Source organism: Poecilia mexicana, unplaced genomic scaffold (assembly GCF_051168715.1).
Source record: "Poecilia mexicana isolate PSO_F unplaced genomic scaffold, ASM5116871v1 scaffold_22, whole genome shotgun sequence".
Taxonomy (NCBI): Eukaryota; Metazoa; Chordata; class Actinopteri; order Cyprinodontiformes; family Poeciliidae; genus Poecilia; species Poecilia mexicana.
The window spans coordinates 20,339,936-20,352,418 of record NW_028263391.1 but is presented as its reverse complement, the minus strand read 5'-3'; the positions used below and the strand labels follow the sequence as shown (position 1 = coordinate 20,352,418).

General features: G+C 36.9%; 1 protein-coding gene across 4 annotated transcripts in view; it reads right to left on the bottom strand.

The window, feature by feature from the left end:
* Positions 1-12,483, bottom strand: part of LOC148152839 (NLR family CARD domain-containing protein 3-like) — a 28,121-nt gene continuing 15,638 nt past the window's right edge. For 2 of the 4 annotated variants that reach the window (XM_088002386.1, XM_088002385.1), the window contains exons 7-12: positions 7,467-7,695; positions 5,325-7,119; positions 4,432-4,605; positions 2,905-3,075; positions 1,732-1,778; positions 1-1,598 (exon numbers count right to left, since the gene is read on the bottom strand). In XM_088002386.1, the coding sequence (XP_087858512.1) occupies positions 1,075-1,598; positions 1,732-1,778; positions 2,905-3,075; positions 4,432-4,605; positions 5,325-7,119; positions 7,467-7,695 (2,940 nt within the window). In that variant the 3' untranslated portion in view covers positions 1-1,074. Of the gene's footprint in view, positions 1,599-1,731; positions 1,779-2,904; positions 3,076-4,431; positions 4,606-5,324; positions 7,120-7,466; positions 7,696-8,216; positions 8,281-9,307; positions 9,404-9,905; positions 10,008-10,920; positions 11,055-12,483 lie in introns of all 4 variants that reach the window. The other 2 variants (XM_088002389.1, XM_088002388.1) reach the window with 2 other exon arrangements.

Genomic DNA, 12,483 nt, shown 5'->3' with positions numbered 1-12,483 from the left:
TGTTTTGCAAGAACACAGTTTAATGACAGTGTTATATGAATAAACAGAACAACAGGAGCATAAGTACAGTTAAACATTGCTTTAAAACTTAACTTCACAGATGAATTTTATAAAAGAAAACCAACACATAGATCTAAAGCCAGAAAATATATGTGCATTGTCATCCTCACAAGGCAAGAAAAAAGAATCATCCCACTGTTTCTATACCGTTACACTTTTAATAAATATAGTTTCTCTGTATTTACTGTAAGAAAACTTACTACAAAGAAAACATCCCTCCGCTTTTTATTTGACCTCCCAGTAACAGTGACCGTAAAGTAAATGAAAGACACAATATTCTGTAAAATATATGAACATTTTCTCTAACATACAGTAGTTGCATTACTTATAGAGGAGAAAGTCCTTCTTTCTGATTAATAGCACTAAGATATTTTAATGTAAGTGCATCACAACATGTTTGATTGAATGAACAACTGCATAACAGCCACAACAATCCAGTTTCCATTACATCCATGTAAAAATTACCATACATCATCAATAATAACAGCAACAATGACAACATATAAATCAAAAGATATTGTGATTAACTCCAAATGTAGCATACCAAATAACAGATAAAAAAATTTACATTCAAAAACACTAAAATTTTATCTAAAAAAAAACTAAACGGTCTGAATGGCAAACTGAAGTTTTATTTACACACAGATTCATGAATTCCTTCACTATTTAGAGACCTGTTATATGGAAGAATAATTAAACAGCATTTTTGTGGGAGTTGAGACTTCGGTGGCCAAATAATTTCTTCACAGGATAATAATTAGGAAACCAGCTCAACACACATATTAAGAATTTAATCCAGATTAGTTTTTCTACTGAAACATTTCCCCTTCATTCCTTGCATTTTATAGTCTAAAGGAAACCCAAGAAAAATATTTATTACACAGAAAATCTTTACATAAAACACCCAGATTACTGTTAAAAATGACCTATTGATAAAGTTTAGTGACTTTTATACACAAAAATAGAAGCTATAGCTGTCGAGGTGTTTCTCTGACAGGATGAGACTTTTTACACTCAACACAGTAACACAGTGGAACCTGGACTCCATAACGCAAACCCAGGATAAAGAGGTTCTGTAAACTTGGTGCTGAAGGTGTGGAGGTGGGTCAATTTGTCAGAGGAGGATTTGTAAAAGGACAGAATGCCAGCTTCACAGTCTACATATACAGCTACTCTTTCAGTGACCGCTGTAGGGGTGCAGGGTATTTTTTCATTATTGTGCCAGACAGAGTAACCATCATCACTAGAGCAGCTCAGACTCCAGGACTGACTGTTCCCTCCAAACACAGAGTCATCCATATCTCCTTTTCTGTTAATTCCTTTGTAACTCACAGATATGAAAACCTCCCCTTTCCATTTGACCTCCCAGTAACAGCGACCTTTCAGTTCAGCTTCACAAAGCAGCTGAGGATTGTCAAATCTGGCTGGATCATAAGGATATGACACGTCCTCTTCTTCATTTGTTATCCTCTTGTCTTTCTCAGATAGTTTGAGATCTTTGCTGACTGTGTTTGTGTCAAATTTGAGTTGACAGGAATCTAAAGAGGAGAGAAGAAACACAATCCACCTCCAGTTAGTAATTATTTTTGACTCTCGGACTTCTCCAGAAATAAAATATCAGACAGCTTGAATGTGGATGTGTTGCTCTGTTGTCATGAATCAGATACTTACACTTTTTCAAACCAGGCGTCAACCATCTCCCTGTTACAGTCGTCAATCTGCAGCAAAAAATGAGAGAGAACAGGGGTCGGGTGTGAATGTCAGGCTGTCAGTTCAGCATGTAGACAATGTTATTAATGGAGGATCTTGGACACAGATTAGTTTGCACAGAGAGAAAATCTGCACGAGTTGAATAGAACAATTCAAATCTTGTATAGATTTGGTTTGTATATTACATTGTAGTTTTGTGTGGTTAATGTTTCTAAGAGATGCAAGACTAAATGTATTAACTTCTAAACACTATTGTTTTGAAAATGTAAATCAGATCAGCTGTTTTAAAAATTGTGAGTAAACACAATTTCACAATTTCCTATAAAAGATAAGCACAAGATTTTTGTAGAGGAAATAATGAAACTGAATTTATAAAATAACAATGTAACACATTGAAAGGTCAGAATAAATCAAACTTGGCAATAACTTTGTTTCCACAAAAAATGCAAAAGAAGGACATATTCCATTATTGGTGTTTGACAAATAGCCTAAGCCCTATCTCACGTGTTAAACTCAAGGCCCAGGGACGAAATCTGGCCTGCCAAAGCTTTTTATGTGGTACTCTAGATTCCAAATTACATTAAGTCCTTTCACAAATCTGCAAAATCAACAAATCTCCACATTTATTCTGATTTTACTGCAAAAGTGTCTCAAAATTGGTCAAAAACTTTCAGTTTGAGTTACTGCTGCCTCCGCCTTACTTGATGCCAAGTTATAGTCCATAATTGATATGGCGAGTAATAAAACATCACATTTAACATCATACATTAGTGCAAATACTGTAAAAACAAACATCTCTAAATTGGCACCACAAAATGTGCAATTTTGATTGCAAAAAAATACAACCCTAAAACAATCACAAAATCCTAGAGGAACAGCTATTTATTGATATTTCAATAGTTTAATTGGTTTTATTGATATATTCTGCCACAACTGGCCCTTAAAGAACATTCAGATTTTTGATATGGACTAAAATTAAAATGAATTTGACACCCTTGCCTTATATTATATTAGGTACTATTATATTAAACCTATTTTAAATATGGATAGGAGGTGAATGGATAGAAAACTAATTACCAAACTTATACACCTGTACTTTATATATGTCTGCAATGGATCTCTCTTTGGATCTACCTGAGAGTCTCCAGTTTAGATCCTGGTTTGTTCTTTATATCTGTCAGAGCCTTTGCCGCTGTGGTTTGGATTTGATTGTAGCGCAGATCCAACTCTCTCAGACAGGAGTCGGGGCCCAGTGCTTCGGCCAGAACAGAACTGGCGTCTTGTGTCAATAGACAGCCTGACAAACTGCAGAAAAACAAATTATTTAAAGATGGTCAGATTACGGTAGAGTCAGTACATCAGTTATAATAAAATGAGGATAAAATAATTAGACATTCATAAATAGAAAATGATTTAAGAAAACAGTGATGTTCTGTAGGTTAGGAATGAAACATATTTTTATGTTAGTTGAAAAAAATATGAATAGGAAGGTGTGATTAGACACTACTGAATGCCGCCAGAGGCGCAAAAAGGGGGTATGCAGCATATGCAACGCATAGGGGCGCAGCACCAGAGGGGGCGCCGATTATGTTTTGCCATACAGTTCAGCGCCCTTCACGCTCCTTCACCTCTCGCACGTAACGAGGTAAATGTAGCGAGTTTTACACTCCACGCAGCTTCGCCCCGGTGGAAGGGGGGGGTGGGGAGGGAGGCTGAGCGTCGGACTTTCACCCTGAAGGTCCTTCCGTCGTGGGGGGGGGGGCGCCGATTTATGTTTTCGCATCCACCTGAATAATGTGCAGTTGCGCCACTGAATGCCGCCTTAGAGAAAACCATGTTACATCATTAGTGAAAACTTTGTTATTTTGCATTAAAAGCAACCATTTGATTGGTCAGAAAATGTAAATGTTGCGGTTACTACCCTGAAGAACGCTGCAGTGGAAAGGACCAATCAGGGTTTCCCTAAAGTTCTGCCATTGGTCTTACTCAAACTAAAACAAATTTGTTCATTCAACCTTGGTTCAGTTTCAATTGCTCATCAATAAATGAAGATTAAAGAAAAGAAATGTGAAGTTTAAATGTGAAGCAACCATTGAAAACCCTGGATGGATATATTTTCTCATCAAAAAACTCCAGGAGGAATATCTTAAATCCCTTATGTGGCAGAATTAAAAGCATAGAAATCTCCATATCAGTATAAAATAAAATGATGTTCTTATGCTCATGGTATTGCAGCTACATGGCTGCTTCCACAACACATTAGCCGACTATTATTTGCATTTTAATGACTATGACCCTTGGCCCCAAGTTCAGTGATGTGTGGCATTAAGATGATGGTATTATTATATTTTGCCAATTAACGTGTAAATATTCATGTTACAGCATGTTTTTTTACTGCATGAGTTTCACACCAGATCTTTTGTTTACATGTAAGAATTCTGCTCTGGATGTTGAGCACAACTCAAGCAAAGCATCAAGTATATAAATAGGGTAGATATAGTAAGTGTAGTTTAGACAGAATTTTAAAGTATGACTTTAAATTTACAGAAGAAATGTATGAGAGAAAGGGTTATGTGTTTGATAAATTAAACTATTTAAAATATCTAGCAGAAGAAATGTAAATGTAACAAATAATGTTTCCTGGCAAGTTGTGATCCTGACCTCAGAGTTTCCAGTTTGCAATCTGGACTCTTCAGTCCTTGTGATAGAAACTTCACTCCTGACTCCTCCAGGTTGTTGTTACTCAGATCCAATTCTCTTAGACTGGAGGACGGGGAGCTGAGGACTTCTGACAAAGCTTTGCAGCTCTCTTCTGAGAGATCACAGCCACCAAGCCTAAAGGTAAAAATAAGAATATTAACATTTTAAAAATGTATTTATTTTACTGAATTAGTAAAATAAATGTCCACATTCTATAGGATGGTTTTTGCTTTATTATGATGTTTTGTGAATTGGGTCATTGTGTAAAAATATCTCACAGGGGAAAATATGACTTATCTATTAGCACATATTTTTTGTTACAATGTAAATAAAGTGAAAGTAAATCCAAAAATCCAATTGCTTATAAACGAGATTTTTTTATAACTACAACTTGTTGTTCATATATTTTAACCAGGTAAGTTTATAAACTAAATTTATAAAACTCTTCTAATGATACTGGCCACTCAATGTGCTTTTACATTTCAGCTCACATTCACCTATTCACACAAAAATACACAGATTGGGGTTGAATGTCTTGCCCAAGAACACTTTAACATGTTGCAGGCGGAATTTGTGATTACAAATTCACTCCCATTGTTTAGCTATAAACTAATAATGATCAAATAACCAGTTGGGAGTTTATTTTGTTGCAGCTAAACCTGAGCTTCACCAACAGATGTGTGACAGCACTGATTAAATTAAATTGAACACAAATAATGAATACATGGGGCTAGCATTTAAAATCCATTTAAATTCATATATTTATATTAAATTGTCTTCACAAAAATTTGACTTTGTTAGCCAAAATTAAATGTATTTTGAAAATGTGTATGTTTGACTAAAAGTATACATACAGAGCCTTGTTGCATGCTTTGACCACTGGCATCAGCCTCAGTAGAACCTCCTCTGAAGCTGAATATTTCTTCAGGTCAAACGCTTCCAGATCTTTTTGTGATGTCAATAAGATGAACACCAGAGCTGACCACTGAGCAGTAGAAAGGCTATCTGTGGAGAGATTCCCTGCCTGCAGAGCTTGCTGGACTTCCTCCACTAGGGAGTGATCATTCAGTTCATTGAGGCAGTGAAGGAGAGTGATGCTTTTTTCTGCAGACAAATTATGGTTGAGCTTCTTCTTGATGAACTGGATTGTTTCCTGGTTGGTCTGTGAGTTACTTCCTGTTTGTGTCACCAACCCTTCCAGAAGGCTCTCATTTGTCTGCACTGAAAGACCCAAGAGGAAGCGGAGGAACAAGTCCAGATGTCCATTTGGATCTTTCATCGTCTTATTAATGGCACTCTGATGGAGATTTGTTAGTTTTGGTTTCTTATAAGCTGTAGAAATCTTGGAGGCTGCTTGTTTTTGTTCCATCACATTATGATTGTCTTTGATGAAGGTCAGATGGACATAAAGAGCAGCCAGAAACTCCTGAACACTCAGATGAACAAAGCAGAAAACCTTGTCCTGGTACAGCCCTCTCTCCTCTTTAAAGAGCTCTGTGAACACTCCTGAGTACACTGAAGCTGCTCTGATATCAATGCCACATGCTTCAAGATCTGCTTCATAAAAGATCAGGTTTCCTTTCTGCAGCTGCTCAAAAGCCAGTTTCCCCAGAGACTCAATCATCATCCTGCTCTCTGGACTCCAAGGTGAATCAGTTTCTTTCCCTTTGTCGTACTTTGTTGTCTTCACTTTGGTATGAACAACCAGGTAGTGGATGTACATCTGAGTGAGGCTGTTTGGCAGCTCTCCTCCCTCTTTGATCTTCAACACATTGTCCAGAACTGTAGCAGTGATCCAGCAGAAGACTGGGATGTGGCACATTATGTGGAGACTCTGTGATCCCTTCATGTGGAAGATGATCCTGTTGGCCTCCTTTTCATCTGTAAATCTTTTCCTGAAGTACTCCTCCTTCTGCGGGTCACTAAACCCTCTGACCTCTGTTACCATGTCAACGCACTCAGCAGGGATCTGACTGGCTGCTGCAGGTCTTGTAGTTATCCAGAGGCGGGCTGAAGGAAGCAGTTTCCCCCTGATGAGGTTTGTCACCAGAACATCCACTGAGGCAGACTGTGTGACCTCAGTCAGGATCTCCTGGTTGGGGAAGTCCAGAGGAAGTCGACTCTCATCCAGACCATCAAGGATGAACAGAACCTGGAACTGTTCAAACTGGCTGATCTGTTTGGTTTCAGTAAAGAAGTGATGAACAAGTTCCACCAGGCTGAACTTTTTGTCCTTCAACAGATTCAGCTCTCTGAATGTGAATGGAAATATAAACTGGACATCCTGGTTGGTTTTATCTTCAGCCCAGTCCAGAGTGAACTTCTGTGTTAGGACTGTTTTCCCAATGCCAGCCACTCCCTGTGTCATCACTGTTCTGATTGGTTCAACTCTTCCAGGTGGGAGTTTAAAGATGTCTTCTTGTTTGATTGTTGTTTCTGGTCTCTGTGGCTTCATGGACACTATTTCAATCTGTCTGACCTCATGTTCTTTATTGACCTCTCCACTTCCTCCCTCTGCGATGTAGAGCTCTGTGTAGATCTGATTTAGAAGAGTTTGGTTTCCTGCTTTAGGAATCCCCTCAAAGACACACTGGAACTTCTTCTTCAGAGATGATTTCAGATGACGTTGGGAAACTGAAGTATAAAGTTCTGAATAAACACAAAAATAAGTGTTTCATTAAAATTCTGTATGTTTTTAAATAATGCATATACAGACCTTGTTGCCCCATCTCTTGTGTCATTAATATTGCATGTTAATGTCTAAAGTGCTTGTTGATTAAAAGGAAAGTTAATATCCTTTCTTGTTTCTTGAAGATGTTAAACATTTTTGTCAGCATTTTTGATTATGTACATATAAGAGGTGAAACGGCTTTAGGAAACAAGAAAAATATCATTTTGCTTTATTTTCTGATATTTAGAGTTAGTATGCACATTAGAATCGACACCAACATCTTCAGCATGTGTAATATTTGTATAACTTAAGAGAATTCTCTTACTGTTCTGCAGACGATTTGCCAGATTCTTCTTCTTCATTTTCTTCAGAAAGTTCAGTGTGAGCTTTAAAAGTGCCTCCTTGTTGCTCTTGTTCAGCTCTTCATCCTCGTCTTCTGACACTTCATCAAACTCCCACGGACTATCTAAACATTCTGTGTTATTCAGATCCAAAACATCCTGGACTGTCTTTAGCTCTCCATTCACATAAGTTACAATTTTTTCCTTCAGCAGCTGGAACAAATGAATAAATTAATGAATCATCAGACTAAAATCATGGTGCCAAACTTTACATTGGAAAGACTGATAAAGCAGTGGTATCATGTACTTAAACAGGACTAACAGAAAGTAGCACCATATTTTCCGCACTATCAGGCGCATACAATAAACGCTATGGTAGAGGGTGGACGATGGTCACCCTTCTCCGTTCGCGCACAGAATGTTTGTGGAGAACGTGGTGCTAAATGACCTGCAGACGACCTGATTCTAGACGGTCGGTAGGCAGGTCAGCCAAACTTTATTAATAGATTACAAACCAGTGTTCTGACAACTATCCCAGCATGCACCGCGCACTTCTTCTTCTACGGGGGAAGTCGGCGGCTGCTTACCGTGGTTGCTAGACCTGTTGTGGCTTAATATTGGTCCATATATAAGGCGCACCGGATTATAAGGCGCACTGTCGGCTTTTGAGGAAATTTAAGGTTTTTAGGTGCACCTTATAGTGCGGAAAATACGGTAGTTGTAGATGTGCAAACCTTAAATGTAGAGTCCAGCTGTTCAGACTGGCCACTGGGAACCTCTGAGGTCTGCTCATTCAATCTGCGCAGAAATCATGAAGAATTAGCTCACATTATCTGACCACATAAAACAATCACAATGTAAAGCTCCGTGAATTAATGTCTGTTTGAATTTTCAGGAGAAATTGTAAGAACAGGTGATTAACTATCATAACACCATCAGTTGTACTAAAACTCTGCAAAGTTCAATCTTAATCAGTGGCGCAACTGCACATTATTCAGGTGGATGCGAAAACATAAATCCCCCCCCGACGGAAGGAAGTCCGACGAAGCTGCGTGGAGTGTAAAACTCGCTACATTTACCTCGTTATGTGCGAGAGGTGAAGGAGCGTGAAGGGCGCTGAACTGTATGGGAAAACATAATCGGCGCGTAGCCCCCTCCAGACAGGGTTTTGGCGCCCCCTCTGGTGCTGCGCCCCTATGCGTTGCATACGCTGCATACCCCCTTTTTGCGCCTCTGATCTTAATACTACTTTCACAATGTTGGCTCTCTCACTTCTGTATCCTAATGACATTGGCAGATGCACAGTGTTGTGCCCAGATGTATATTAGGAATGTATATGTTTTTGGAGAATCAAAATGACCTTCAGGTGAAATTGTTTTAGATTTAACAAGTTAACATTGATATATTTGTCCATATCAAAATTACTTAGCTACAGAAGGAGATTAATGTTCTTTCTAACGGGCTTCTTCCTCTCAGTTTGTGTTCAAGCATTATCCTGGACCACTCTTGAACATAGGTGGTTGGAGGGTTGTGTTGCCCTGAAGATTTATAGGGACAGTAAATGATTGAAAAGAATAGTTCATTAGGGTCACAGATTACTTTGTGAGGCCCAAGATCAACCCGATAAAAAATGTTAAACTTGATTTTGCAGGACTCCTAAACAACCTTCATTCTTTACGCTTTTACTGTTTGTAGAATCTTCACACAAAACAATTTCACATATGAACACAGAGACGTCTTTTAATTGTCAGCTCATGTGAAAAAACTTACTAGCAGGAAATGACCCGCTAAATCAATGTACATCAACAGATTAAAGACAGCTCACCTCACTGGTGGAGAAAGACCCTCTGATCTAAAGTCAGGATCATTGTCCTTGGAGAAATTAGTTCTCAAGGACACACATCTGGGGTCCTGATGAATCCTGATAAAAAAGTGGTTGGAACAGATCATGTACATTTCTGTTGAAATTAAATCTAAAAAATATTGCTATAATAATTATTAAGCATTTAAAAAGAAAAGTCATGAGGTTATGCTTGCATCCAAAAAAATCAACTCGTAAAATAAATTCGTGATCAGAAAATTTATTTTTATATTTATGCAACCTGGTTAATATGTAAGGACATTTTACTCCTTGTCCGATTGCTAATATTGTTTAAAATTTACATAAATATCAGTGACAGAGCCAGAGTTTAATAAGAGAGTAATCCCTGTGCTTTCACATAAATATACCAAAACATTGTAAATCCTTGATGCTATTTATTAGAAACATACTACATCAAACAAAACAGTTGATAATATATCTCTTTACATCAATCACTCTGTTTCAATGGAAATAAATTCAATTTATTTTCTGGTAAAATGTGCGTGAAAAAGTGTAGAACCAATGCAGAAATAAATTAGTTTAGATATTAGAATCAGCTCACCTCTTGGAAGGTGACGGTTGGTTTAATGGTAATTCAAATGCTGTTGACTGACAGCTGTGTTCAGATTCACCTTCATGTTTACGTTTGAGTCCCTGATCAGACCTGAAAAAAGAACACATTGACTCAGTAAGTGAAAATGTTTTGCATGAATAGTTAAATATACTTCAAATGCTTTATTGTTCAGTTTATATCAGTTTAAATGTGGTAATCCCCCCTTAAATATTATCTCAAAGCATTTACAAGCAGTCCCATCCATTTCAGTGCAAATTATATTTAAATCAATAAAACAAATTCATATACAACCAAATCAAACAGTCACATTAGATGAAAGTCAGCTGAAGTTTTCATTCAATGTAGTTAAATTCAATTGATCATTAAACATCAGTTATTGATCTGTTAAAGGAAACAGGGCAATTATATTGCATTGCACATCCTGTGAGGTGACGTGTCCACTGTCTCCTTGACCTGAATGTAGCGTTCAGGTCAGACTAAACCTTGCATTGACTGTAAACTCATTAAAAATTTCTGAGACAAAATAAATATTGGAAAATACGTTTTATGTAAGATGGTTTGAAAACAGAATAATTGTCAGATATAAGTGTTTTGAAAGTATCAAAAATTCATCATATCAATCAGCCCATATAGATTCATGTTGATTAAATTTTATGCAGTCACAATCAGCTCTAATAAATCTTTAAGACTAATAAATCTTTACTTTAACTCATTTTGGAGACTGTGTACCACTACTTTATTCTGGGATGGCCATGTTGATTATTGAACCACATTTATGGCTTCAGACATAGAAATGAAAGTTGCTGTCATAAGCTACAACCAAGAACACATTTTAAAATATATTTAAACAGTTTTAACTGGATTCTAATATTAGAAAACTGTTGCAACCAGTTTGTTGAAGTCAGGTGTAAAAATATATAAAACATCGTAAATTTCTGGTTTTAGTCTTTATATGAACCATCTGTGAAAAACAGCTGTGAAGAGCAAGAGATTCTCATCTGACCTTTTGCTCCTTTTCTGATCCATGGTGCTGGATTTCCATCTATATTGGCTCACACAGTTTCCTTTTTAATCTGCAGGAGAAACACAAATCAGCCTTCCACATGTTGCCTATAATCATTCTCAGAGTCAGTTTTGCTGCAAAAAACAAAACAAAAAGGAGCTTCACCATCATTTTCTGTTAAGTCAGAGTTGGATAAATTCAGTCAGATAAAAGTTAGGTAGAAGATACTGTTGTCCTTCAACCATCAATCCACTAGATGGAGTCGTGGAGCTGCAGTCTGCATGGGAGTAATGTAACGCCTACTCCATAATAACTCAGTTCACATCTGACACATTTCATCCATATGGAAAAGGATTAGGGCCACTGGGAAAAAATTAATAAAAAAGCAGTTCTGACTTTTATCTCAGAATTCTGAGAAAAAAGGCAGAATTCTGACTTTAATGACTTTAATCTCAGTCATTCTGACATTTTTCTCAAAATTCTGAGATTAAAGTCAGAACAGATTATTTTTTTCCCAGTGCCCTAATCCTTTCCTTTTCCGTACATCCATATTCAAAGTATAAAGCCCAAATTTACTCATTATATTTTGGATGACTTTATAACAGAAAATCTGATGAGTAATAAACATTAAATTTCATAGGACTAGAGGATAACACTGTCTAAAAGTTTATCATGTAATTAATATGATACTCAAACTAAATCAGTTCTGCCTTCAGGTCAAACTAAACATTGCTTCAAATGTATCCGTCACCCAAAATCTAGGAACATTATGGCTCAACATCACCAGAAATTATGGCAGTATAGTCACCTACAGAGTCAGTGTTTACCACCAAAGCATCATCCCAACACATTTGTCAGACTGTTAGTTGATATTAGACACTTTGTAAAGCCTACAGTCTCTGCAGTTAGTTCCTGGTCATGAAGTTTCTCACTGATTCTTTGATCACAACTTGTGGCTCTAATCTTGTGGTTAGAGAGACGGCGCCAACAAGGAAACATTTCAGTTGAAAACTGTTTCCTCCTGTTCTGTAGTTGATGCGGTTCTGCAACATTCTGTTCTCAACGGTGTTTTCCAGAACTCTCTGTTGTCGTTGCATATCTCATAGTCATTAACTAAAATGATGTTCTGATTTTCTATATAAAACTATCAAACTTTCATCATATCCAGCATATTTTTTAAGAAACCATGTAATACACCTCTGTTGGTCTATTACATGCTTCATCAAAATATAGCTTATGTAGATTCAAATTCATTTCAACAAAGTCAACATCAAGTTTTTGTTTCTGAGTTTTATGGTAAAACAAAGGGTTGAGATCATGATATTAGAAACAATCAGTTTCATGAATAAACTGACTCTTCATGAAGTTAAGTTATTCCATATTTCAGTAATCCTCTGCATTCCTCTTCAGAATATAAAAAAACAATACAATGTGTTAAAATAAGAAGAAAGTGTTTTCTCCTTGAATCAGAAAAGAAACAAAAAATAGTTTGTACAAGTACAATCAAAAAACAAGCAAACTTAGTTTTAGTCTTGTGTTGAAGAAGACGACGCTCTCCACTCA